Here is a 27,037-nt window from a genome sequence, read left to right on the forward strand (position 1 = left end):
AATCTTGAAACTGCTGAACTCCCAGATATCTCATGAAAATGAGTAATGAAAATGAATCAAAACTAATATGTAAAGTCTGTTGAGCAAAGTGGTGGCTACCAGTGGGGAGAAGGTAGGGGGGAGGGGCAAAATAGGAGGAGGGGATTAAGAGGTACAAACTACTGTGTATAAAATAGATAAGCTACAAGGATATATTGTACAGCACAGGGAATAGAGCCAATATTTTATAATAACTTTTTTTTTCAAAGATTTATTTATTATTTATTTATTTATTATTTATTTATTTAATTTATTTTTGGCTGCATTGGGTCTTAGTTGCGAGATGCAGGATCTTCATTGAGGCATGTGGGATCTTTCATTGCAGCACGTGGGCTCTTTGTTGTGGTGTGCAGGTTTCTCTCTAGTTGTGGCCTGCAGGCTCCAGGGCACATGGGCTCAGTAGTTGTGGCACGCGGGCTTAGTTGCCTTGCCGCCTGTAGGATCTTAGTTCCCCTGCCGCCTGTAGGATCTTAGTTCCCCGACCAGGGATCAGACCTGTGTCCCCTGAATTGGAAGGCAGATTCTTTACCACTGGATCACCAGGGAAGTCTCTCTCTAGTTGTGGCCTGCAGGCTCCAGGCCACATGGGCTCAGTAGTTGTGGCATGTGGGCTTAGTTGCCCTGCGGCTGTGGAATCTTAGTTCCCCGACAAGGGATCAAACCTGTGTCCCCTGAATTGGAAGGCAGATTCTTTACCACTGGATCACCAGGGAAGTCCCTATAATAACTTTAAATGGAGTATAACCTGTAAAAATATTGAATAACTATGTTGTACACCTGAAACCGATATAGTGTTGTAAATCAATTATACTTCAAAAAAAATGTTTTAAACTAAGATGTAAGGTCTGAATGTTTGAATAACTGTTTGAATAACTTTTGCCTGAATAACTTGTATATTGCCTTGAAGCTCATTATCTGTCTTTATAAACACAGGACAAACGTTTGGAATCGCACTTTATTGTCGACTTTTGTTTGCGAAATTACCACTGCTCTTTAAACAGTTATAATATAGGACTGTTGAAGGACCAGGCACTACCAAACTCTGAAAATATGGAGACGTTTAGAATTCATGTAATTAAAAATGTGATTCTTTCCGTTTGGGGTTAGCCAGTTGGAAAGTTTAAATTGAAACGTGTCATGACTGAGGGTTGATTTTTTTTCCCCCAAATGGTATCTAAGACAACAAACACCCTCCACCCCACCACTTCCTCCAGCTAACACCTGGTCTTTCTCCTCCCTTTCACGACAAAGTTCTTGAAAGGGTTATCTACACTCTTGGTCTCCATCCTCCTCACCCAACTTCCTCTTCAACGCCGCCCCTAAGATCTGGCTTCTGCACCCTTACATTTCACCCACAATGATCACCAGTAGCCTCTTGGGTGCTTCTCAGACCTATATTCCTGAACTTATCGGAGGCATTAGGCAATGTGGACAACTTTTTTTAAGCTCTCTGGCTTAAACAGCTACCCTTCTAGACCTCCCCACTTCCCATTCCTCCTTGTATCTTCCTCCCTTTGCTAATAGTACCCTCCATCCATTACCCAGGTACCCAAGCCAGAGAGCTGATAGCCATCCTGTCTTTTCCCTCACCTCCTACCTGTAGTCACCAAGTCCTGTTCACCCTTCCTCCAAGGTAGACCTAGAATCCCATCCCTTCTCCAGCCAAGTCCAGGTCACCTTCCCTCTCACCTGGACCACTGTACAGTGTCCTGACACGTCTGCCTATATCTACCCCTGCCCCCTGCAATCCATCCTCCCCACAGAAGCAGCCAGACCAATCTTTCCAGAATGGTAATTTCACCTCTAGTCGCTCCTCTGATTTGCCACTGTCCTCAGGACAAAGTCAGTGCAGATTCACCTGATATTTGACCCAGTGGATCACTTTCTCTTTCCTAGAACGATGTTTCCACTTGGCTATCAAAACACACTCCTGATTTTTCTTCCACCTCCCTGGCTACTCCTTCTCATTCTTGTTTGCCGGATGCTTGCATCTCCCCAATCACTTAATACTATTAAGTGTTTCAGGACCCAGTCGTTGGTCCTTTTCTTGTCTTGCTCTATACTCACTCCCTTGGTGATCTCATCCAGCCTCATGGCTTTAAATATGTCTATGCTGGTAATTTGTATCTCAACCCCAGACTTCGTCCCTGAAATCCAGACTCAAATATGCAACTCCCTACCTAACTCGGATCTCACTAGACACTCAAGTTTACTTCCAAAACCGAGCTCCCAATCTTCATGCCTACACTGTGCCCTTGCCCAGTCTTTCCCTTCTCAGTTAAGGACAATTCCATCCTTCCAGTTGCTAGGGCCGAAAGCCTTAGAGTGGTCCTTGACTCTAATTTTTCTCTCACATCACACTCTATCCATTAGCAAGACCTGTTTATACTCAAAATATAGCCAGTGAAATGATATGATGTCTGGGATTCACTTCCAAATAGTACAGGAGGGGAGATGTGGATGGAGATATCATTGAAACAAGATTGTCTGTAGGTTGGGACTTCCCTGGTGGTCCAGTGGTTAGGACTCTGTGCTTCTACTGCAGGGAGCATGGGTTCAATCCCTGGTTGGGGAACTAAGATCCCGCGTGCCGGGCGGCCAATAAAAATAAAAATGGGCAGAAGACCTGAATAAACATTTAAAAAACTGTCTACAGGTTGATAATTGTTGAAGATGCAGGATGGTACATGGAGGTTCATTGTCTTATTCTACTTTTGTTCATGTTTGAAATTTTCCATAATCAGAAAATTGAATCATACCACTTCTCCCTACCTTTCACTGCTACCATTCTGACCCAAGGCACCACATCTCTTGTCTAGCCTGTTGTAGTAGCTTCTTAACTGAATCCCTGCTTTTGCTCTCACCTCCACTCCCCACCCTTTGCTTTCAATCCAATCTTCCCGCGAACAGCCTGTGTGATACTGTTAAAATGAAAGTCCATCCATGTCCCTCTTCTGCTTGGAACTCCCCAGTGGCTCCCCATTTCAATCAGAGTAAAAGCCAAAGTCTTAGTAGTCTTCAAGATCCTACACAATTTACCCCCTACCCTTGTACTCAAATCTCATCCCCTCCCACTCTCCCCACTTGATCATTCCATTCCAGTCACACTGCTATTCCTCAATCCCACCAGGCATACTGCTGCCACAGGGCCTTTGCACTTGCTGTTCCTGCTCCCATTCTTAATTTTTTAAAATTATTTTTATTTTATTTTTGGCTGAGCCGGGTCTTAGTTGCGGCACACGGGATCTTTCGTTGGGGCGTGTGGACTTCTTAGTTGCCGCATACAGACTCTTAGTTGAGGCATGCATGTGGGATCTAGTTCCCCAATCAGGGATTGAAGCTGGGCCCCCTGCATTGGGAGAGTGGAGTCTTACCCCCTGGACCACCAGGGAAGTCCCACCTTCTCTCATTATTCCCTCTGACATGCATACAGCTCACTCTTCACCTCCTTCATGTCTTTGCTCAAATGTCTCCTTTTCAGACCTTCCCTAACCACCTTCTTTGAGACTGAACGCCTAAACATTGCCACTTCTCACCCCCCACACGTAGTTGGTACCTTTTAACCTCTTTCCCTGCTTTATTTTCCTGATTAGCACTTATCACCCTCTTAATTACTATAATGTTACTTATTTATCCTGTTTATTATCTGTCTCCACCATTAGAGTGTAAGCTCTCTGCAGTCCGAGAATTTTGCCTATTCACTGCTGTATCCCCAGGACACCTGCCTGGCACATAGCAGGCACTCAACAAATGTTTGTTGAATGAATGAATGAATGGCGTTCCGAGATTCAATCCCTGCCCACCTGTCCAGGCACAGCTCTCACCTCTCTCCTCCCTGCCCTCCATGCCAACGTGGATCTGAGAGCCGAGTCCTGGCACATACCAGGATGATTCACACTTCTTAGCTTTATCCTGTCTTGTGCCCTCTGTCTCCTGGCCGCATTCCCAGATTTAAGACTCATCTCAAGCAGGTATCCACTGACACCACAGGTGACCCCAAAGAACCTCTTCTGCCTGAATTTCCACCAGGTTTCTGTGCCCTCTTTTCTCCTAGTACACAGGACACTGGACTCTCTGTGTCTCCTCTGTCTCCCCCACTGCTCTGGGAGCCCCTGGGGCAGGAACCACGTCTTACATTGTCTTCTTAGCACAATGTCTGGCACCCAGCCAGCACTCACTAGATGTACAGTGAATGAATAACAATACTTGCATTTCCTTAATGTTTTCTCTGCTAAATGTTCTCACGCTTAATCCACACAACCTATGGGGTAGGTATTATTCTTAAACCCATTTTAAGGATTATTTATGTGCGCGTCAGAGAGGTTAAGAGTCTGGCAAAGGGCAGACTGGAATTCCAGAGTTTGTTCTGCGGGACCCTAGAATTCCCACTGTTCAGCCCAACCTCGAGCGAGTCCCTGCTCTTACTGAGCCTGTTTCGGGTGACAAGGTGGTGTGGATGGGATTGGTGGATAACATCCAACCCCCACCTCCTGGGGGAGTTGCCTTTCCCAGGGCCATCCTCAAGCCAGTTTCAGTTTCCAAGTTGTAAAAGGCAAACTAAAAGGTGAGAAACGAAACCTACAGCAGAAAGGGTGACTAATAGCCCTGCCTGTTAAGGTGGTTTCACCAGTGTCCCTCGGCACCCCAGCTGCAGTGAACGGCCTCCAGGAAGAGGATCCCCTGGTCAGCCAGACACCCCTTGTTTCCTCTCCACTCTGATCCTTTATTCCACAGGGTGCTGGAGGTCAGCTGAGAAGGAGTCCCCTTAAAGAAGAGTGTGTGTGCCAGGAGCTGGCTAGGTGTGTGGATATATATCTAGCCACCAGTGGTACTCTCAAGACAGAGATGGCAGTGCCCCCGGAGCTGTTTGTCACCCCGGCTTCCAGGCTGAACTCCTTCGTGGCTCACTGCCTGCATCCCAGCCAGAAGTGGAAAAAAGAGGTGCTGAAGACTGTGCAGACCGTGGAGCAGTTCCTGAGGGAGCAGAGCTTTCAGGGGGAGCATTGGCTGGACCAGAAATTGTGGGTGCTGAAGGTGGTCAAGGTGAGACTGGTTCCCTCCATCCCCAGGCCAGGGCTGGGCAAAATGCCGCTTGTGGGTCTACATCCCTGAGGATGCTGGGACCTCTTGCCTCATTATCTCTAGCCCCTGCTGCTGACATCTCAAGACACTCCCTCCCAGTGCACTGCTGCCTTAGCAGAGCAAATCCAGTAAGGAAGCTAATAATAATAGTGCCCGTTTTTGGATGCACTAGCCTAACCCCTTAGCATGCATTATGTCTAGTTTGTGTACCCTGTGAGGCATGTACTATTCTTTTCCCATTTTACAGATGAGCAGAATGGAAACAGTGATTTAAGATCCATAATGACCAAATGCAATGCAAGGTCTCTGATTGGATCTTGGTGTGAATGGACCATCTGTAAAATATAATTTGGGAACAACTGGGGAAATTTCAATATGGCCAGAATATTAAATAATATATATAAGGGAATTGTTTTTTAAATATTTATTTATTTTATTTATTTATTTTCTTGGCTGCGTCAGGTCTTAGTTGTGGCAATGCGGGATCTTTTGTTGCAGCGTGTGGGCTTGGGCTTCTCTCTAGTTGTGGCGTGCGAGTTTTCTCTCCCTAGTTGTGGCGCGTGGGCTCCAGGGTGTGTGGGCTCTGTAGTTTGCGGCACACGGGCTCTCTAGTTGAGGCGTGGGAGCTCAGTAGTTGTGGCACGCGGGCTTAGTTGCCCTGCAGCATGTGGGATCTTCGTTCTCTGACCAGGGATCGAACCCGAATCCCCTGCATTGGAAGGTGGATTCTTTACCACCGGACCACCAGGGAAATCCCAGGGAACTGTTTTTTTGAGGCGTAATAGTTTTGTCGTTATGGGGGAGAACGTTCTCTTTTGTTGGACACAAATGCTAAGGTATTCAGGGACAATGGTCCTTAGCGTGTGTAATTTACTTTAAAGTGGCTTAGTTGAAGCAAATATGGCAGAGTTTAGACTTGTTGAATCTGGGCGAATGTATAAGTGTTCATTGTATTCTCTTTCTATTTTTCTGTTTAAAATTTTTGATAATGGAAATTTTTTAAAATGGAAGCTCAGAGAGGTGAGGTCACTTGCCCAAGGTCACACAGCTAGTGGTGAAGCTGGGATTTCAACCAGGATCTATCTTACTCCACTCCAGGCTGCCCTCACTGAGCTTTTTTCCCCCAAGCCCTTCCTGCAGCTGCATCATGTCACCTCCTGTCCTAGCTAGGATAATAATGCTAGAGGGTCAAAACTAGAAAGGTGTGATGAGAAAAACAACTTCTGAGGAAAACAATTTTGTTTTTCTGAGTGGCTGCCTAGGCATTTTACAGTATGGTGACCCTACTAACACCAAAAGTTCAGAGTCTGGACTTTTAGATAAGTTTAGGGTATCCCCACAGGTTCCTGCTTTGCCTTCCCCGGTGGAACCTTTTAATATAACCACTGAGTGGGCTTCCCTGGTGGTCCAGAGGTTAAGACTCTGAGCTTCCACTGCAGCGGGCACAGGTTCGATCCCTGGTCAGGGAAGTTCTGCATGCCGCACTGTGTGGCCAAAAAACATAAATAAATAAATTTTTTTTTAATGTAGAGCTAAGAGGGTTAAAAAAAATTTTTTTTAATGTAAATTGATACAGCCACTATGGAGAACAGTATGGAGGTTCCTTAAAAAACTACAGATAGAACTACCATACAACCCAGCAATCCCACTACTGGGCATATACCCTGAGAAAACCATAATTCAAAAAGAGTCATGTACCAAAATGTTCACTGCAGCTCTATTTACAATAGCCAGGACATGGAAGCAACCTAAGTGTCCATCAACAGATGAATGGATAAAGAAGATGTGGCACATATATACAATGGAATATTACTCAGCCATAAAAAGAAATGAAACTGAGTTATTTGTAATGAGGTGGATAGACCTGGAGTCTGTCATACAGAGTGAAGTAAGTCAGAAGGAGAAAAACAAATACCGTATGCTAACACATATATATGGAATCTAAGAAAAAAAAATGTCATGAAGAGATTAGTGGTAGGACAGGAATAAAACACAGACCTACTAGAGCATGGACTTGAGGACATGGGGAGGGGGAAGGGTAAGCTGTGACGAAGTGAGAGAGTGGCAGGGACATATATGCACTACCAAATGTAAATTATATGTATACGTATAACTGATTCACTTGGTTATAAAGCAGAAACTAACACACCATTGTAAAGCAATTATACTCCAATAAAGATGTTAAAATAAATAAAGAAATAACCACTTAGAGTTAAGCCTGTGAAAAGTTAGTAACCTCTGTCCCAATCACCTTGTAAGTACTAGGTGCTTGCTACCCTGCTCTATCTCCTGCTGGCTTGTGACCTGGGATGGAAGACAGCCCTTCCCCTGGCTCACTGTGTCCCCTTGCTCCTGGGATCTGTAAGTAATAAATCATTTTTAAAATTTTTTTAAATTAATTTTTGTTGGAGTATAGCTGCTTTACAGTGTTGTGTTTGTCTCTGCTGTACAGCAAAGTGAATCAGTTATACGTATACATATATCCCCTCCTTTTTAGATTTCTTTCTCATTTAGGTCACCACAGAGCACTGAGTGGAGTTCCCTGTGCTATACAGTAGGTTCTCATTAGTTATCTATTTTTGAAAGTAATAAATCTTATGACTCTACTCCCTTTGTATGGGTGTATTGAAACTGCACCTTTCCTCCAAATGACCCCGTGGGTTTCATTTTCCCACGGAGGGAGCTTGGATGCTGAGGGAGATACCTGACCACCCTGTATGGGCGGCTTGTGCCCCCGGCCAATGAGAAATTAACACTTTATTTGGGCTTTAAACCCTCCCCCCACCCCTGAAAATCTGGTAAGCTGTGCTGGTCCACAAGAGTGAATGCTTGTCCTTGGGTTTGAATAGGTTTGGACTGAAGCAAGTCGTGAAGCCTGTTCTAGAACGCTCTTCCCTCTCTGCCTGTATCTTACCAGTGGAAAAGGTGGGAAGGGCAGCACGCGCACAGCCTTCAGCATGATGTGCTCTTCATCCGCACCCAGGGTGCCATTCCCAGCCCTCTCACGTGGGGCAGAAACGCTGAGTCTGAACGCAGGTGGAGAAAGAAGGTGGAAAAGGAAGAGGAAAGAAAAGATGGCGGACTCCTGCACAGAAGCAGGGCCTGCCACATAGACTTGGGTCACAGGGAAGAAAGAGGTAGAGCCACCACGCCTGGTGTTCTGACCCTCTCTCTGACTGTGACTATCACTCCTGGCTGTGAGTCCATGGCAAGTTGATTAACCCCCAACTGCCTTCCTTTTCTCATCTGTACAATGGGGATAATTAAACGAGTCCCCCCACCTCAATTAATGGGGGTGAGGATTAAAAGACATTGTGTGTATAAAGGGCTTTCAGTGGTGCCAGGCACAGCGAGGGCTCAATTGGCGGCAGCTGGGTCATCGTCAATGTTCCTTGACTCCACCCACCAGCAGAGGTAGCCGACCTGAGGTCTGAGGCATCCCTGGCAATTCCACCGCCCGACCTGGAGTGAGAAAGAGAGAAGGCCAGAGAGTTGGGGGACTTTGTATTCCAGAGGCAACAGCACTGGAGAGCAAGTTTAGGATCTCAGAACATCAAAAAGACCCTTTCAAAATCATCCAGCTCAGGCTCCTTCAATTCAGATGGGGAAGCTGAACTCCAGGCAGCAGAAGAGATGATCTGAGTTAAGTAGAGCAGGAGAAGGAAGAGAGATATATTGCTGACGTCCTGTGTGCCAGGCACCACGGCAAGCCCTCGGCACACATTGTCTTATCGAAACGTCCCAATCACCCAGTGACTCGTGCCGTCCTTACCCTGAGGTTACAGATGAGGGACAGCGTTCAGAAGGATCACGCAGCTGAGAAACAGGGGCGAGAGGCGAGGTCAAGAGCGGCTGCCCCACTCCGCAGCCCGTGGTTCTTATCCGCCAGGCAATCCTGGGCCCCCCTGTTTATTTTTATTTTATTTTATTTTTTAAATATTTATTTCTTCATTTCTTTATTTATTTAGGCTGCACCAGGTCTGAGTTGCCGCAGGCGGGATCTTAGTTGCGGCATGCATGCAGGATCTAGTTCCCCAACCAGGGATCAAACCCGGGGTCCCCTGCATTGGGGGCACGGAGTCTTACCCACTGGACCACCAGGGAGGTCCCTGTGCCCCTCCCCCCCCCCTTTTTTTTTTTTTTTCGGTAAACCTCATCTTGTGCTTGGTGTTGACCTTCCTGCCACTCTTCTTACATACTCCTTTTATTAGTCAGGATTCTCCAGAGAAATAGAATGAATACACACACACACACACACACACACACACAGAGAAATTTATTATGAGGAACTGGTTCATGTGATTTTGGAGTCTTACAAGTCCCACAATCTGCCCTCTGCAAGCTGAAGACTCAGGACGCGCAGGCTCAGCGGCCATGGCTCACGGGCCCAGCCGCCCCGCGGCATGTGGGATCCTCCCGGACCGGGGCACGAACCCGCGCCCCCTGCATCGGCAGGCGGACTCTCAACCACTGCGCCACCAGGGAAGCCCCCTCCTTCTTAATGTCATGAAATTATTCAGACCCCCCCAGAATCCTCCAACCACCACCCTGTGGAGGATGACTGTTCCCTTGCAGTGGGGCTCACTCTGCAGATACGGCTGAGTCTCAGAAGCGAGGCAGTGGAGTAAGTAAGAAGCGTGGGCTGTGGAGTCTGGCTGCCTGGTTGGAAGCGCCCACTGTGTGACCCTGGACGAGAGGCTTGCCTCTCGACATCTCCGCTTTCTCCCCTGTAAAGAAGGGATGTTAATACTCCCCACCCGGACTTTCTTCCCTGGTGGCGCAGTGGCTAAGAATCTCCCTGCCAATGCAGGGGACACGGGTTCGATCTCTGGTCAGGGAAGATCCCACATGCTGCGGAGCAACTAAGCCCGTGCGCCACAGCTACTGAGCCTGCATGCCACAACTACTGAAACCAGTGCGCCTAGAGCCCGTGCTCCGCAACAAGAGAAGCCACCGCAATGAGAAGCCCGTGCACCGCAAATGCAGAGTGAGCCCCAGTTCACCGCAAGTGGAGAAAGCCCGCGCGCAGCAACGAAGACCCACGCGGCCAATAATTAATTAATTAATTTTTTTAAAAAAGGAAATACTCCTCGCCCATCCCTCAGGGCGGTGGCGATCATCCATCCGTGGAAAGAGCCTCAGGGATTGCCTGGTCCAGGCAGTGGCCTCGGGGTGACGGGACCCTGTGCTCTGCAGGTGGGCTCCTTCGGGAACGGCACAGTGCTCAGGGACAGCTCGGAGGTGGAGCTGGTGATGCTTCTGAGGGGCTTCCACAGCTTCCAGGAGGAGGCCAGGCACCACGACGACGTTCTGAGTCTGCTATGTGAAAAGCTCAGCCATTGCCAGGACCTCCTGAGCCTCCAGCTCCAGGACCTGAGGCTGGTCCAGGGAGTCCCCTCTGCTGTCGCCTTCACCATCCAGACCTGGGAGACTGCGGAGCCCATCACTGTCACCATCGTGCCGGCCTACAGTGTCCTGGGTAAGGGGAAGCCCACCAGGCTCACACGACCGCCCTCCCGGGGGACCCGCAGCTTCCTCATCTCTCCTTCGTGGCCACGTGCAGACACCTGTATTCACCCATTCAACCCATGTCCTGTGCTGGGTGCTGGGTGACCGCAGTGCCTGGGACTGACTCAACTCTGGCTGTCCTGTGGCTCAGCTTAGGAAACAGATTTATCGAAGAATCACGCAGATAAATATATGATTGGAGAGGAAGTGAGAGCCATGGAGGGGAAGGAGTAAGAGCAACCTCGGCTGCTTCTGGAACATTTACCACGGGGGTGGGGGCCTGGCATCATCTGTGCTTTCCCGGAAGCAGACCCTGAGACAGGGATCTGAGGAGAAGCGGTCCCAGGAGATGCTGGTAGGGAAGCAGGGGAGTGAGACGGAAGGGGAGGGGCATGACAAGGTGCATGTTGAACTAGACACCATGGTGAGCAGCTGGGCTTGTGCCCCTGCAGAGCTCTGGTAAAAGTGCAGAGCATGTTTCCCAAGTGCGCTGTTGCATGTTTCATCCACCAGCTTCCCATCAGCCATTGGCTGAGGGCTGCTTCCCGGGAGCGCCGATGGCGCTAGTAACGGTATCAGCTACAAGCCCAGGTGATGCAGCTTTCATCTGGTGCACCGGCTCCTCTTAACTAGAGTGGCTGCTGGGTGTTGCTCCATGGAGAAAGTGTCAGAATTGGGATCCCATCTGAGCCAGAAAGCGGCAGTGCGAGGCATTAGTGGTAGTGATGCACTCCCCACCCTTCAGCAAACGTGCTCTCTGAGCCCAGCTTTCTTATATGGAACTGGTCCTTCCCTACAGAGATGGAAGCTTCATATAAACCGCTGAGAGTTCCAAAACAGACATTAAGGGAAACTGAGGGTGTCGGGCACATCAGGAGAGGACAATAGTCCTTGAGTAGCCTGAGGAATAGAAAACCCACTTTAAAAAAAATGTATTTTATTGACGTCTAGTTGATTTACAATGTTGTGTTAATGTCTGCTGTACAGGAAAGTGAGTCAGTTATCCATATATACACCATTATGTCTTATAACAGCATATTGAATCTAGTTCCCTGTGCCGTACAGTAGGACCTTGTTGTTTCTCCATCCTATGTATGATAGTTTGCATCTGCTAATCCCAAACTTCCAATCCATCCCTCCCCCACCCACCCTCCCCCTTTGGTAATCACAAGTCTGTTCTCTAGGCCTGTGAGTCTGTTTCTGGAAAACTCACTTTTGACTCTCCAGAATGATAATCAAGAAGGCAAACTGTTAGTCTCTTAAGCTATGTGGTCCCAGGTCTCCCTGGAGAGATACTCCAATAATTACCAGTCTCTCCCCCATGGAGGAGTCAGCAACCTGGGGCTTCCTGAGCCCTCACTCTCTCCCCTTTGCCTCCTCTCTCCTCAGGGCCTTGTGTTCCCAACTCTTATCCCTCCCCAGAGGTCTATGTGAATCTGATTAAGGCCTGCGGTTCCCCTGGACATTTCTCCCCATCCTTCAGCGAGCTGCAGAGAAACTTCGTGAAACACCGGCCCGCCAAGCTGAAGAGCCTCCTGCGGCTGGTAAAACACTGGTACCTGGAGGTGAGGAGGCTTCCACGCTGGGGGCAGGAGCGGAAGTTGGAGGATGGAGGGGAAGAAAAAGGCAGGAACCGTTATCTGTCATCTCGGGAAACTGCACCAAGAGGCAATGGAGGTGGGGCACGAGAGAAGGCTCACCTTTTAAAATGTAAACCTGGCAGAAGATGCCGATGAAGAAGGAGGAGGGAGAGGAGGGGGAGGAGAAGGAAACAGAGGAGGAAGGAGAGAAATAAGGAGCGTACTGTATTTCAAAGAACGAGTGCTTGTAATGGTCCAGCTACAGTCCAGTGCTGGCTAAGGTCAACTTCTCTGGGCTCTCTGGACATTAATCTCAGCTGATTAAGGACTAACAAGAGGAAAGATTCGTTTAATTCCACACTGTACCAATTCCCCCTCCAAATGATTGAGTTCCTGAGTATCATGATCATTACTGAGTGAGTACATCCACAGCAGCTACTTTTTAGATTTCACATATGATGTCTGCATGGTACCAGGTATATTTCAAACTACCCAGATGAACATGTCATCTGAACTTATGAAAGGAAGACTCAGAAACATACAAAAAATGAGAAAGAAGGAAAAAACATGCTATCTTATTTCTTTTTTAATGGTAAGGGTCAGATTTTAGAAAGACCAGTCCAGTCCAAAAAGGAAAAAAAGTAGTTAAAGATAAAAATCAGAATATTACCAAAGTTAGTTTATAGTTAGGATGTTTATGGGGGAAAAACAGCCATTTTCTTACATGAATTATCACTTCGACCAAGGTTGTGATGTATCTTCTGATGTTAGCATCACCAAAGCCAAGAAAGAAATTGGTTTTTTTGGTCAGTCAGTCACTTAAGAGGAATCGATCCGAGGTTTTGTGGATTTGGAGAGCTAGAACTCAACAAAATGATCTGTTTGCTTTGTTTGTCTGTCTGTCTAAGTGTACAAAGTGTTTTCTTCCTGTATATGACTTGCACATTTATTGTGATGTCCACAGAACAACACACCAGCTTTACTTCTATAGCCCTTCCTTTGTTCGAGTCTCTGCCTCTAAGGGACTTCCCTGGCAGTCCAGTGGTTAAGACTCCATGCTGCCACTGCAGGAGGCACAGGTTTGATTCCTGGTCGCGGAACCAAGATCCCCATGTGGCCAAAACCAACCAACCAAAGAAACAAACAAAACCCCAAAAGTCTCTGCCTCTAAGACAAGAATTTGGCTGCATATTGTTTTTTTTTTTTGTTTGTTTGTTTTTTTTTTTTTTTTGTGGTATGCGGGCCTTCCTCTGTTGTGGCCTCTCCCGTTGCGAAGCACAGGCTCCGGACGCGCAGGCTCAGCGGCCATGGCTCACGGGCCCAGCCGCTCCGCGGCACGTGGGATCCTCCCATACCGGGGCGCGAACCCGGTTCCCCTGCATCGGCAGGCGGACGCGCAACCACTGCGTCACCAGGGAGGCCCTGCATATTGTTTTTGAAACAGTTTTTTGATTCAGTATTATTATTATTTTTTTAATTTACTTATTTATTTATTTTTGGCTGTGTTGGGTCTTCGTCGCTGCACGTGGGCTTTCCCTAGTTGCGGCGAGTGGGGCTACTCTTCATTGTGGCGCATGGGCTTCTCATTGCGGTGGTTTCTCTTGTTGCGGAGCACGGGCTCCAGTAGTTGTGGCGCACGGGCTTAGTTGTTCCGCGGCATGTGGGATCTTCCCGGACCAGGGCTCAAACCCATGTCCCCTGCATTGTCAGGAAGATTCTTAACCACTGTGCCACCAGGGAAGTCCCTGATTCAGTATTATAAATTTGATGTTTTCTTTTATTTGAGAACTTTTTATTTGCGAACTTTTATTTAGCTAAGCGTTACAGGATATGTTTGTTGATCAGTACTTAAGGATACAAAGAGTTCATATTGTATGTTAAACAAAACAAGAATCCCGTGATGCTAAAAAGGTTGATAGTTCATTTTTGTCTGGAAACGTTGCAACATCCCAGGAGTTGTCATTCACTTTCATGGTTCAAAAGTATTTTATGATTCTTACCAACTCATCTACTGGGGTCAGGGACCAAGGAACATGTAAGTTAGCTTCTCTGGGTTCTATCCACCAAATCTTAACTGTAAGAATATCACTGATCTCAGAGATGCCCAAGTTTGTGCAGGCTCATGACAAACCAAAAAGTGTTATTTTGACTATCTATAATCCTGGGCTTTCATAAACCTTGCAACAGTATGTTTCCAAGAGGGACTTTTGAGCATCATTTCCACATGTGAAGAGCTGTCCTTGATTTCTTTTGTGTTTTAATTTACCAACAAGCTGATGTTTATGTTCTATCTTTTGGTATTTCATTCAGTGACATTTTGGGAAAAAGGGACTTTCCCCAGTGTTTTGGCTGAGCTTTTGACGTAAGTGTTTTGTTTGGTTGGTTGTTTCGTTTTGTTTTGTTTTGGAGGTTTTTTCGTCTTTTGCCATTTTAAGTGTACAAGTCAGTGACATTAATTACATTCACAATGTTCTGTAAATATCACCATTATTTCCAGAACTTGTTTTTATCATCCCAAACAGAAACTCTACCCGTTAAACAATAACCTCCCATTCTATCCTCCCTCGAGCCCCGTAACCTCTATTCTACTCTCTCTAAGAGCTTGACTGCTCTAGGGACCTCTTATAAGTGGAGTCATACAATATTTGTCCTTTTGTGTCTGAGTCTTTTTTTTCTCCTTTTTGGCCGCGCCACACGGCCTGCGGGATCTTAGTTCCCCGACCAGGGATGGAACCGTGCCCCCTGCAGTGAAAGCACGGAGTCCTACCCACTGGACCACCAGGGAAGTCCCTGTGTCTGATTCTTTTTTTTTTTTTTTTTGCGGTGCGCGGGCCTCTCACCATTGTGGCCTCTCCCGTTGCGGAGCACAGGCTCCAGACGCGCAGGCTCAGCGGCCATGGCTCACGGGCCCAGCTGCTCCGCGGCACGTGGGATCTTCCCAGACCGGGGCATGAACCCGTGTCCCCTGCATCGGCAGGCGGGCTCTCAACCACTGCGCCACCGGGAAAGCCCCTGTGTCTGATTCTTAATCGTGGGATTATCATACCTAACTGAATGAGATTTCTGACATGAATACAAGTTTACTTATAAATTTGATTTATTCTTTTTAAATTTTATTTATTTTTGCTGTGTTGGGTCTTTGTTTCTGTGCGAGGGCTTTCTCTAGTTGCGGCGAGCGGGGGCCACTCCTCATCGCGGTGCGCGGGCCTCTCACTATCGCGGCCTCTCTTGTTGCGGAGCACAGGCTCCAGACGCACAGGCTCAGTGACCAGGGCTTGAACCCATGTCCCCTGCATTAGTGGGCAGATTCTCAACCACTGCGCCACCAGGGAAGCCCTATTCTTTTTTAAAAAAATAAATTTATTTATTTATTTTTGGCTGCGTTGGGTCTTCGTTGCTGTGCGCGGGCTTTCTCTAGTTGCGGCGAGCAGGGGCTACTCTTCGATGCGGTGCGCGGGCTTCTCATTGCGGTGGCTTCTCCTGTTGTGGAGCACAGGCTTTAGGCGCATGGGCTGCAGTAGTTGTGGCTCGCAGGCTCCGGGGCCCAGGCTCAGTAGTTGTGGCGCACAGGCTTATTTGCTCCGCGGCATGGGGGATCTTCCTGGACCAGGGCTTGAACCCATGTCCCCTGCATTGGCAGGAGGATTCTTAACCACTGTGCCAACTGGGAAGTCCCGATTTATTCTTGATTTATCTAATTCTATCCTGGTAGGAAGGACAGATTTTTTTGAACGTATGTAAATGCTACATATTCCTGAAAAGGAACTTAATAAAGACACTTTGTGAATATTAAGCCATCATTCTGAATAGTTTTATAAGCAACGGCAATTTACATATGCTATTATTTTACAGAATAATTATCTTTGTTTTCCTGAGGATTTGTTAGTTCATAATCTATAGTAGGAATTTTTATAGGGATTTTTTTTTTATTCTGAGGTGTCAGTTGGAATAATACATCATTTACAGAATGTATCTTAGTTTGCACATGTACAGCCGTATATTGAGGGTAAGAGAGTAAGAAAGAAAGGTTGTATTTTTATTTTCTCTCATATAGTCATCAATAGAACATTAACCTGGGTAATTAATTCTCATTTTGTAAGCAATCTGCTCTTATGAAGTTGTCTACTTCTGAAATAAAATATTCTGGTGAAATTCTGACTCCATCCCCTTTGGTGGCCATATGAGTCTTTATCCACGAATTTATTACACTCCATAAACTTCCCATAGTGGAGTTGGGAGGAAGAGATTAGCTGGCAGATATATTATATTGTAATCAGACCATTCTTTTATGAAATCCTTTTTCTTTTTTCATTTACATACATAAAACCAAAAAGAATTGGCAGCTGTGATTTTACTTTTAAGTATGGGTCCAAAATGAACACAGCACAGAATCTAACAGTCCATCAGCTCCTAATTTTACAAGGCTGTTTTCCAGGAATCATATGTGTGTGCACGCACACACCGCACCCCTACCCCCCAATTTCTGAGTGATTTAAATTCATAGTGGCATACAAGACAACAGTAACAGGGCTCCCAGGAGATACCTGAGTTCTCAAGACAAACAGACCAAAAGAGAGCGAGAAAGAGAGAGAGAAACACAAAATACAATCAAATTCTCCACTGCCACCCAGCAGAGAATAAATTCCCATCATCTGTCTCCCCATAGAGACCACCAGATGGTCAAACCATAAAAACAGAGTCACACATTGTAGTCATCAGTGGGGACATAAGTGGCCCCATACAAATACATACAAGAACCAGAATCAGACTTGTCCAAGAATCAGACAGTCTAGAATCAGAAATAAAAACAGAGTAGAGGTGGGGAGGGAGGAGAGAAACAGCAGAAGAATAAAAGCTATTGCCATACAAGATTCACCCTCGGAGTTGAAAAAAGGGGCACGTCTGAGTGTGAACAGCCCATTGGGTGCATTTCTCAGGCAACACAGTTTACTCAGCTTTGGAAGAGTCTCAGTGGAACCTCCAGCTGCAAACAGAAACAAGAGGTAAAAAGTTATTTATTAAATAAGAACTTGCAGAGAAGTTGCAAGGGAATCAGACTGCAGAAGGAAAGGCTTAATCCAATAAAAAATATATAATAGGTGTTTAAAGAAAAAACGATTACCAAGATTACTAGGTTTATAGTTCATCTCTGTTGATGGAAAAATCGCAAATTTCTCACATGCTTATCAGATCTAGAAAGGTCATAAAGTATTGCAACTTCGCAAAAGTCAGAGAAATCCAAACTATGAAGAAATCAGAGCATCGCTAACATAAATCAGCATTGGAAGGGAACATAAATCTTTTCTTCTGGTTTGCTCTTTTTTTTTTTTTTTGGTGGTATGCAGGCCTCCCTCTGCTGCGGCCTCCCCCGTTGCGGAGCACAGGCTCCGGACGCGCAGGCCCAGCGGCCATGGCTCACGGGCCCAGCCGCTCCGCGGCACGTGGGATCCTCCCAGACCGGGGCGCGAACCCAGTTCCCCTGCATCGGCAGGCGGACGCGCAACCACTGCGCCACCAGGGAAGCCCCTCTTTTTTTTTTTAATGTACCATTAAATAGTCTATCAAAGGTCCTAAAAGAAATGAATGGCTCATTTTTCCTGAGGCTTACATCTTATGATTACAGGCATTCTGCATTTTCTGTCATGTAAATTTTAAGAATCTCGCTAGTGAAATTTCACTAGCATTGGAGAAAATAAATTGTCTTGTCATGAGTTTACATTCTTAACAAAATTATAATTTTATTAGTTAAGATTTACAGCTTTGTGAGATGTGAATTCACAAAATGTTACAAAAACAAATTCATTAATTTATAAATAAGTTTGAAATCAATTAAAAACATTTTAAAGTCAAGGATAAAGTTGTTTTCGTTAGTGAGTCAATGACTTACAGGAAAGGTACAGATTTCATTTATTTTGGAGACTAGAACTAGACCAGATGGCCTCGTTTCTGTTTGTTTCAAAGTCAAAGTGGTTTTTGTCCCTTTGAGGGGTGTGATATATAAAACTTATTTATAATGACCACAGGACAAGATGTCAGTTTTGCTTCCACAAACCAAATAGCTGGATGTTTGACAGAAATTTTCATTTCCTAGCTCAATGTTAGAGAGGTTCTTTAGACAGGAGGTGACTGGTATCTGTTAAGATGCTTTCTTTTTCAAGCAACCGAAAAACCAACTCAAACTGGCTTAGCCAATAACGAGAATTATCCGCTCATGTGTGAAAACCCACAGCAGTGGAGAGGAGGCTTCAGGTACTGTTTGATGAGTGCTCCAGCTCAGTTTCTCTATAATACTCTCAGCGTCTCTCAAGTCTATATGTCACCTTGGTCCTCAGGCTGGTTTCCCTCATGGTGGCAAAAAGGCCATGTCTGTTCCTGCCCTCACATCCACATACAAGAGAGGACTTCTCTTCTTTCAACCACTGAACAAAAGAACTAGGCTTGACTCAAATTAGGCCAACTTAGATTACAAAGCTCCTCTTGAACCAATCACTTGGCAAGGGGAATAGGTTTATACTGGTGACCCTGTCCAGTCAGGGCCAACCCTGGAGATGGGGATTGGGTCGATCCCATCCAAACAGCATGGCTACTATACAATGGGGAAGGAAGAAACGCCTGTTAGGGAGGCAACCCTGATGTTCACCATGGATTCTCAGCTATTGTCTAGTCCTATAGTCCCCCAACACACGCATACTATTTTTTTTCTCTTTAGCTAAGAAGACTTTTCTTTAAAAGAAATCTTTCAGAAGCCCAAATAGATTAAAATGGAGCTTCCTAGGCTGGGGTGCTGGTGACAGAGCCCAACCTGCTCACCCCTTGGGACACCCCTTTATCACTCCATTTCCGGGAGTTATGTCAAGCACAGTTTGAAACCAACTGGACTAACCTAGCTGCTTAATTCTAAAATGGAGAAACCCATTTAGGGCCAGAGAGGGAAAGTGACTTGGCCAAGACTACGCAGCCAGTAGGTAGCAGAGCTGGGACCAGATCTTGGATTTTTCTAGTTTCTGGTCCAATGTCATCCTTATAAGGATTCTTGGGGTCTCGCTCTCTCTTCCCATGTCTTTCAACAGTGCGTGAAAGCCTGGTGTCTTCGGGCCGAGCTACCCCCTCTCTATGCCCTTGAGCTACTGACCATCTACGCCTGGGAAGTGGGTACTCAGGAGAAGGAAAGTTTCAGGTTGGACCAAGGCCTGGCCACCGTGATGAGCCTGCTCCAGAACTATCTGTTCCTCTGTATCTACTGGACCAAATACTACACGTTCCAGGACCCGATCATTGAGGACTTTGTCAGAAAACAGCTCAAAAAAGAGAGGTACTAGATCACTGCGTGCCAACCACATCTCAAAGAGAAAAGAAAGAGAGTTAAGGGAAAGGTGGTATCGAGTTTTCTGGGTGGGCTTTATTAAGTAGGAAAGCTGATATCTCACCCTGACACACTTGACATCTCAAGTTGACTGCCTTTCAAAATTGCAAGGACCTTAGGGGCTATAAGCCTTTTCCTTGTTCCTCGAGCCACCACCCCACCCTACCTTAGCCCTCTTGCCCTCAGAAGACCATTTCAGAAAAACATTTCAGAAAAGCTAAGCTACCTTAGCTTTTTAGTGACAGCACAGGAAACTGAAAAGGACCGTGGAGACCCAAATGTAAGCCCAGTTCCACCATTTTCTCATCTCTGTGAGCCTCCGTTCCTCATCTGTAAAACAGGAGTAATTGGCACGAAACATGCTGGACTGTTGGGAGAGTCAGACAAAATATTTGTAAAGGGCCTACAGTATCGAGCCTATGGTAGATGACAGATAAATGTTGTAGCACATGCTGCCTGTACCCATTCGTATCCCCTGGGCCTTTACCGTTTCCAGGAAGGCTGGTTCAACCTCCAGCTGTCAGCACCTGCATCCCTTTGCCTGTGGCTTTTCAGCTTCCCCCAGTGACTGGTGGAAGTTGGTGTGTAAATACCCCGGCTCCCTCCCATCTCAGATGGAGGGACTCTCTTTGGATCACATGTTCTATACTACTTCCCAGAGACCACCCTGTGGGACTAACCCCCAGTTGCTCACAGTGGTAATCACCTTGACACATACCCTTTATTGGCATCCTTCCCTTCCCTGTCTCACTTTCCCACTCTCTTATTGGTGCTTCCTTCCAAATAAATGACTTGCAGTCAAATCCTGATCTTAGGATCTGCTCCTGGGGGAACCCAGCCTGGAACAACTCTTTACCTTAGAAGTTTTAGGTCAATGCAAGCAATATCGCAAGATTGTTTATTATTCCCGTATGTGAGTGCCGGGTCTTTTTTCACAAGGGAGAAAAACCCGGCCTCCTAATGAAAAGAGGATTTATTGTAAGGATGCCCAGAAATTGACCTTGGAAAACCATTGGGACCTGAGGCAAATCATCTATAGACTCCCCCTCTCTCTGTTGCTCACTCTCATTGCCCACGTGCTCCCTTTCCTCTCACTGCTTCTCTCTCCACACCTGTTCAGCTCACCTCTTACTCCTAGTTGATGAGGAACCTCCATCATTCCTGGTCCAAACTCCAGAGGGAACCAGTCTGATAGCTGGGCACAGGCCCTGCATATCAGGTCACCTGGTGGGTCACTCTGGGTCAGGTGACCCCACCCCATAGGACAGCGTGTTATGACTCTAAATGAGGCAGGACCATTCAGGGAGTCAGGGATGTTGGGAGTTGAGAGCATGGAGCCTAAGGTGTCTAGTTCATGTCAGTAGCCCGCTATCACATTCTGTCACTTAGATAAAATCTCAGCTCCCACCTAAGTCAAAAGCTCCTGGAGAACAAGGGCCGGGTCTTGATCATGGGCTTGCCATCCAACACATGTGGTCACCCCAAGCAACCCAAAGAGGCTATTAGACCCCCTTCAAGCCAATATTCTTGAAAGTATTTATTCAACATTTACCTAGAGGAGAGATGCTTGGAGACAGCCCAACCTCTCCTCTGTTGAGGCAGAGGAGTTGGATAAGAATCCCATCTTCAGCTTGGGAGAACCTAGGGAGGTCTGTGCCTCAGTTTCCTCATCTGTAAAATGGGGGAAAATCAGCAGCAGCAGCATAATCATCATCATAGTCCCTACCTTATAAAATTGTTGTAGGGATTAAAATAGGTTAATTCACATAGGGTTTGAGCCCGTGCCTCAATAAACATCAGTAAATAGTGGTGGTGGTGTTACTGTCATCCAAAGCAATTCAGCAGCTCTAGCCTTGAACTCACTTATGTAGCCTGTTCAGCAAAGTGAAAGCTCTGAACTTGAGGCCCACCTGCCTGAGTGGGCCGCTGTTACTGTTCCAGCATGCCTTTGGGGCTCTCACCCTCCGTACACCTCAAAAATTCCTTGCAAACACCTAAAGTACTCTGCCCAAGAGGAATTCTTGGAAGCAGAATCGTCTCCATTCTGTTACTCTCCGGCAATGTTTTTGGGCCCTCCTAGACGGACAGTCCTGGGCTCTGGACATAGCAGATGCTCAGATGATTGCCAAGAAGGTTTCTTTCTGGCTTGCGGGCCTCCAAACCAGAAAGAACCTGGGCGCCTTCTCTCTGTGTTGCAGGCCTATCATCCTGGATCCGGCTGACCCCACCCACAATGTGGCAAAAGGCTACAGATGGGACATAGTCGCTCAGAGGGCCCGCCAGTGCCTGAAACAGGACTGTTGCTATGTCAACAAGGACCCAGTCCCCAGATGGAACGTGAAGGTAATGGCTCCTCTCTGGGCTGCCAGGGGCTTGAAGCTCAGAATGAGATAACTGCATAGTATTTACTTCTGTGTCGATGGAGCCAAGAGGACTTTAGTGTCAGTTTGAGGCCTGGCTGCACCACCTACCATCTCTGTGAACTTGGAGAAATTATTCAACTGTCTGAGCTTCAGATTCCTTATCTTCAAATTCTTGTTTTCCTGTTTTTTCTTCTTCCCATAACCTACCAAAGAATCACTGGGATTCTTTGCTCTCAATCATTCTCTGCATAAGCTGAGCCCAGGCAAGTCAATTCAATCAGCTGTTTTGTGCACCAGCCTTGGGGTTGATGGGGGGTGACCAAGGGGGCAACAGTGGTTCAGAAATAAGACATGGCCACAACCCTTAAGAAACTTTCCAGATGGAAACAAACTTGCACAGAACTGCTAAATAGAATTACCAGAGAAGATACTCAGAAAACAAAAATATGCCATATAATATTATAATGTGATGCCAAACCCCAAGTACAAGTAAAGAACATAATAATCTATTATATTCACATTGTGCTTGACGATTTGCATAGCACTTGTTCAGGGACAAGTCTGTAAAATAGAAAGGTCAAGTAGTATTATTATCTTTATCGTTATTATCCCCATTTTACAGATGAGGAGATTGAGGCTCAGAGAGGTAAAGTGAATTAACCAAGGTCACACTGCTAAGAAGTAGCAGAGCCAGAATTCACATCCAGGTCTTTGTGGGGCTGTGGAATTGGACAATAAATGTCATCATCATAAGTCACCAAGGAAGATTTCTTGAAGAAATTAAGGCTTGAGGTGGGCCCTAAAAGCCAAGGAGGGATGTAGACACTCAGAACAAAGGGTACTCCATCCAGGGAGAGGGTCAGGGTAGGGGATGAGGGGCAGAGGACTAAAGTGTGCAAAAGACTGAGGTGCTTAGAGCAGAAGGCAGAAGCAGAATCAGAGGATCCCTGATAAGGAGCAGAGATTACACACTGGGGGCCCATCAGCCATATGAGGCCCACAGATGGGCTGAAAAGTATATGCCTTTGGATTATTCCTGAATATAAAAGCCATCATGAAAAGATTTTTATCTTGACAAATCAGAGACTTGGCAATGCTGGGCCTATATTCCTTCTTAAAAGGATCATCTAGAGGTCTGCCCACCATTCCCCTCCCCCAGCACCTTCCAGATGTTGCTCTTCAGACATCTGGGGCTCTCAGGCCCTTGAGTGTGGCCTCCGGTGGTGAAGAACAGACTTTGGAGTCTGGCTGACCTCAGTTCAAATACCCACTCTTGTGGGCAGAAGACCTCAATAGACATTTCTCCAAAGAAGACATACAGATGGCCAACAAATACATGAAAAGATGCTCAACATCACTAATCATTAGAGAAATGCAAATCAAAACCACAATGAGGTATCACCTCATGCCAGTCAGAATGGCCATCATCAAAAAATCTAGAAACAATAAATGCTGGAGAGGGTGTGGAGAAAAGGTACCCGCTTGCACTGTCGGTGGGAATGTAAATTGATACAGCCACTATGGAGAACTGTATGGAGGTTCCTTAAAAAACTAAAAATAGAACTACCATACGACCCAGCAATCCCACTACTGGGCATATGCCCTGAGAAAACCACAATTCAAAAAGATACATGTACTATAATGTTCACTGCAGCACTATTTACGATAGCCAGGACATGGAAGCAACCTAAATGTCCACCAAGAGATGAATGCATAAAGAAGATGTGTCACATATATACAAGGGAATATTACTCAGCCATAAAAAGGAACGAAATTGAGTTATTTGTAGTGAGGCGGATGGACCTAGAGTCCATCATACAGAGTGAAGTAAGTCAGAAAGAGAAAAACAAATACCATATGCTAATGCATATATATGGAATATGAAAAAGCAGTACTGATGAACCTAGTGGCAGGGCAGGAATAAAGACGCAGACGTAGAGAACGGACCTGAGGACATGGGGGGTGGGGAAGGGGAAGCTGGGATGAAGCGAGAGAGTAGCACTGACATATATACACTACCAAATGTAAAATGGATGGCTAGTGGGAAGGTGCTGCATAGCAAAGGGAGATCAACTCGATGCTTTGTGACGACTAAAAATAGAACTACCATACGACCCAGCAATCCCACTACTGGGCATATGCCCTGAGAAAACCACAATTCAAAAAGATACATGTACTATAATGTTCACTGCAGCACTATTTACGATAGCCAGGACATGGAAGCAACCTAAATGTCCACCAAGAGATGAATGCATAAAGAAGATGTGTCACATATATACAAGGGAATATTACTCAGCCATAAAAAGGAACGAAATTGAGTTATTTGTAGTGAGGCGGATGGACCTAGAGTCCATCATACAGAGTGAAGTAAGTCAGAAAGAGAAAAACAAATACCATATGCTAATGCATATATATGGAATATGAAAAAGCAGTACTGATGAACCTAGTGGCAGGGCAGGAATAAAGACGCAGACGTAGAGAACGGACTTGAGGACATGGGGGGTGGGGAAGGGGAAGCTGGGATGAAGCGAGAGAGTAGCACTGACATATATACACTACCAAATGTAAAATGGATGGCTAGTGGGAAGGTGCTGCATAGCAAAGGGAGATCAACTCGATGCTTTGTGACGACCTAGAGGGGTGGGATGGGGAGGGTGGGAGAGAGGCTCAAGAGGGAGGGGATATGGGGATATATGTATACATATAGCTGATTCACTATGTTGTACAGCGGAAACTAACACAACATTGTAAAGCAATTATACCCCAATAAAGATGTGGAAGAAAAAAAAAACAAACAAATACCTGCTCTGCTCCTCAATACTTTTGTGATGGTCAATAAATGGCGTAACCCTGCTCAGCCACAGTTTCCTCATCTGTAAAATGGGCTAATAGCAGAACCAACCTCATAGGGCTGCTGTGAGAATAAAATACATTAAGAAGAGTATGGACGGCGCCCAGCACAGGGCCTGGAAGGTGATTGGCACCCCCTAAATATTTGCAGCTGCTGCTGTCGTTGTAAAGATGAGGACAGGTAAAGGGCACTTTTGTACTCAGACAGAGGGGTGTGGACTTAACCCCTCTTTGTCCTCTCCCTTCCAGGAGGCACGAGACATCCAAGTGACAGTGGAGCAGTGGGGTTTCTCGGATTTCATCGTCATGGTGAACCCTTATGACTCCATAAAGAAGGTTAAAGGGAAGATCCAGTGGAACCTGGGCTCCACAGCCCTACAGCGTCTGTCCTTCCAGGAGCCCGGTGGGGAGCGACAGCTCCTCAGTAGCCAGTACTCCTTGGCTGATTACAGGGTTTTCTCCAACACTCGCATCTGTCTGCTGCAGACCACCTCCCCTGAGATCCAGGTCTTTGTGAAGAATCCCAGTGGTGGGAGCCACGCCTATGCCATTTACCCCGATAGCTTTGTCCTGAACCTGAAGCTGCAGATTGAAGTCAAGGAGGGGCTGCTCAGAGAGGAGCAACAGCTAGAGTTCCAAGGCCAAGTCCTGCAGGATGGGTGGAGTTTGAGGAGCTACGGTGTCCAAGACAGCACCACCCTCACGCTGAAGAAAGAAAGAAGAACGCTGGAAAGAAGAGAACCCAGCCAGCTCCTCTGAAAGACCTCTCTGTGCATTTCTGCCATTTAATGCAGACCCCATCCGTTCCACCTAACCTTGCCAGTAGACGGATGACGAGGGATATGAGAGACTAGATATACAAACGAACAATGGCCAGACCATATTCGACAATAGAACTCTGACCCACAAGCTCTGCAGCCACCAGCCCGAAGCCAAACCACAATGCCTGCATCAATCAACCCCAAACCATCAGGATTTGGTCAATAACTGCCAGCTTCCTTATTCCCTCCCTTCCAATTTAGGATCGATGAAAGAAAGCCAAACAAGCTCCCTAACCAATCACATAGGACACCCTGCTTCTGCTTAGCCCACCTCCAGCTTCCCCATGCAAACAACCTCAGTCAGGGTATGCCTGAAGCCTTCTCCTTTTCCCACAATAAAGCTGTCCCACCGCCCTGCTTGCCTTGGAGTCTCTGCCAAAGGCAAGGGATGGTGGCTGATTCCCTGGCTATAGCAAGTTGGGAATAAATAATCTTTGTTTGTTCTCTTTCGGATGGTCTTCATTTCTTTCCACAGATGCTAAGGCTGTCCTGGCATTATTGCTTAAACATCTGAGCCTCTCAACTCTGGAAAGTGAGGACTTGTAGGGAAACTGAGATGAAGAAAAGCAAAGTCTGGGAGAGCGAGGATGATGTGGTGTTAAAAGTCCCCTTGGACTTCCCTGGTGACACAGTGGTTAAGAATCTGCCTGCCAATGCAGGGGACACGGGTTCGAGCCCTGGTCTGGGAAGATCCCACATCCCGCGGAGCACCTAAACCCGTGCACCACAAGAGAAGCCACCACAATGAGAAGCCAGTGCACCACAACAAAGACCCAACGCAAGCAAAAGTAAAAATATAATAAAATTTTTAAAATCCCCTCAACTTATTTACAAAACAGAAGTAGAGTCACAGATGTAGAAAACAAACGTATGGTTACCAGAGGAAGGCGGGTAGGGTGGTGAGGGATAAATTGGGAGATTGGGACTGACATTATACACACTACTATATATAAAACATTATACACACTACTATATATAAAATAGATGACTAATAAGAACCTGCTGTATAGCACAGGGAATTCTACTCAATACTCTGTAATGGCCTATATGGGAAAATAATCTAAAACGAAAAAAAAAGAGTGGATATACGTATATGTATAACTGATTCACTTTGCTGTACACCTGAAACTAACACAACATTATAAATCAACTATACTCTAATATAAAAAAAAAAATTCCCTGCACTCCTGCAATACACACACAAACAGTACCTAATGGTCCAAGGATGTAAGGAAAGTAATAGCATCTTTAGCATCAAAGGACATCATGTGATCAGGTTTACTCCAATCAGCCCATCAAAAAGTTTGCTTTTTCCCCCCTCCCCTTTGCCCCACTTTCTAATGGACTACTCACCGTAGGGGGGAAGAATGTACTTTATAATTGGTTCTCAATAGTCTCAGGGCAATTTATCAATAGCAGCCTGTTTCCCAC

At 46.2% G+C, this 27,037-nt stretch overlaps 1 protein-coding gene across 4 annotated transcripts; it reads left to right on the forward strand.

Moving 5' to 3' along the window:
* The first annotated feature begins 4,682 nt into the window (after window positions 1-4,682).
* Window positions 4,683-26,172, forward strand: OASL (2'-5'-oligoadenylate synthetase like). 4 transcript variants are annotated; one of them, XM_055080481.1, is made up of 6 exons: window positions 4,683-5,082; window positions 10,318-10,600; window positions 12,019-12,194; window positions 19,280-19,521; window positions 21,771-21,915; window positions 26,082-26,172. In XM_055080481.1, exons 1-6 carry the CDS (start codon window positions 4,885-4,887, stop codon window positions 26,118-26,120), a joined length of 1,083 nt encoding a protein of 360 aa, XP_054936456.1. In that variant the 5' UTR covers window positions 4,683-4,884; the 3' UTR covers window positions 26,121-26,172. The 4 variants fall into 4 exon arrangements, with proteins under 4 accessions (XP_054936456.1, XP_007106068.1, XP_007106069.1 ...); XM_007106006.4 differs by lacking the exon at window positions 26,082-26,172 and adding an exon at window positions 25,035-26,022; XM_055080480.1 differs by lacking the exons at window positions 4,683-5,082; window positions 26,082-26,172 and adding exons at window positions 7,454-7,482; window positions 25,035-26,022 and having other exon boundaries at window positions 10,202-10,600.
* Window positions 26,173-27,037: the final 865 nt, after the last annotated feature.

The sequence above is a fragment of the Physeter macrocephalus genome, chromosome 19, assembly GCF_002837175.3.
Source record: "Physeter macrocephalus isolate SW-GA chromosome 19, ASM283717v5, whole genome shotgun sequence".
Lineage (NCBI taxonomy): Eukaryota > Metazoa > Chordata > Mammalia > Artiodactyla > Physeteridae > Physeter > Physeter macrocephalus.

Bases quoted from the DNA above. Each gene is read 5' to 3' on its own strand.
- OASL (XM_007106006.4), top strand. From the start codon at position 4,885: ATGGCAGTGCCCCCGGAGCTGTTTGTCACCCCGGCTTCCAGGCTGAAC. The intron at 12,195-19,279 runs GTGAGGAGGCTT...GTCTTTCAACAG, and splicing joins TAAAACACTGGTACCTGGAG to TGCGTGAAAGCCTGGTGTCT. The intron at 19,522-21,770 runs GTACTAGATCAC...TCTGTGTTGCAG, and splicing joins AAACAGCTCAAAAAAGAGAG to GCCTATCATCCTGGATCCGG.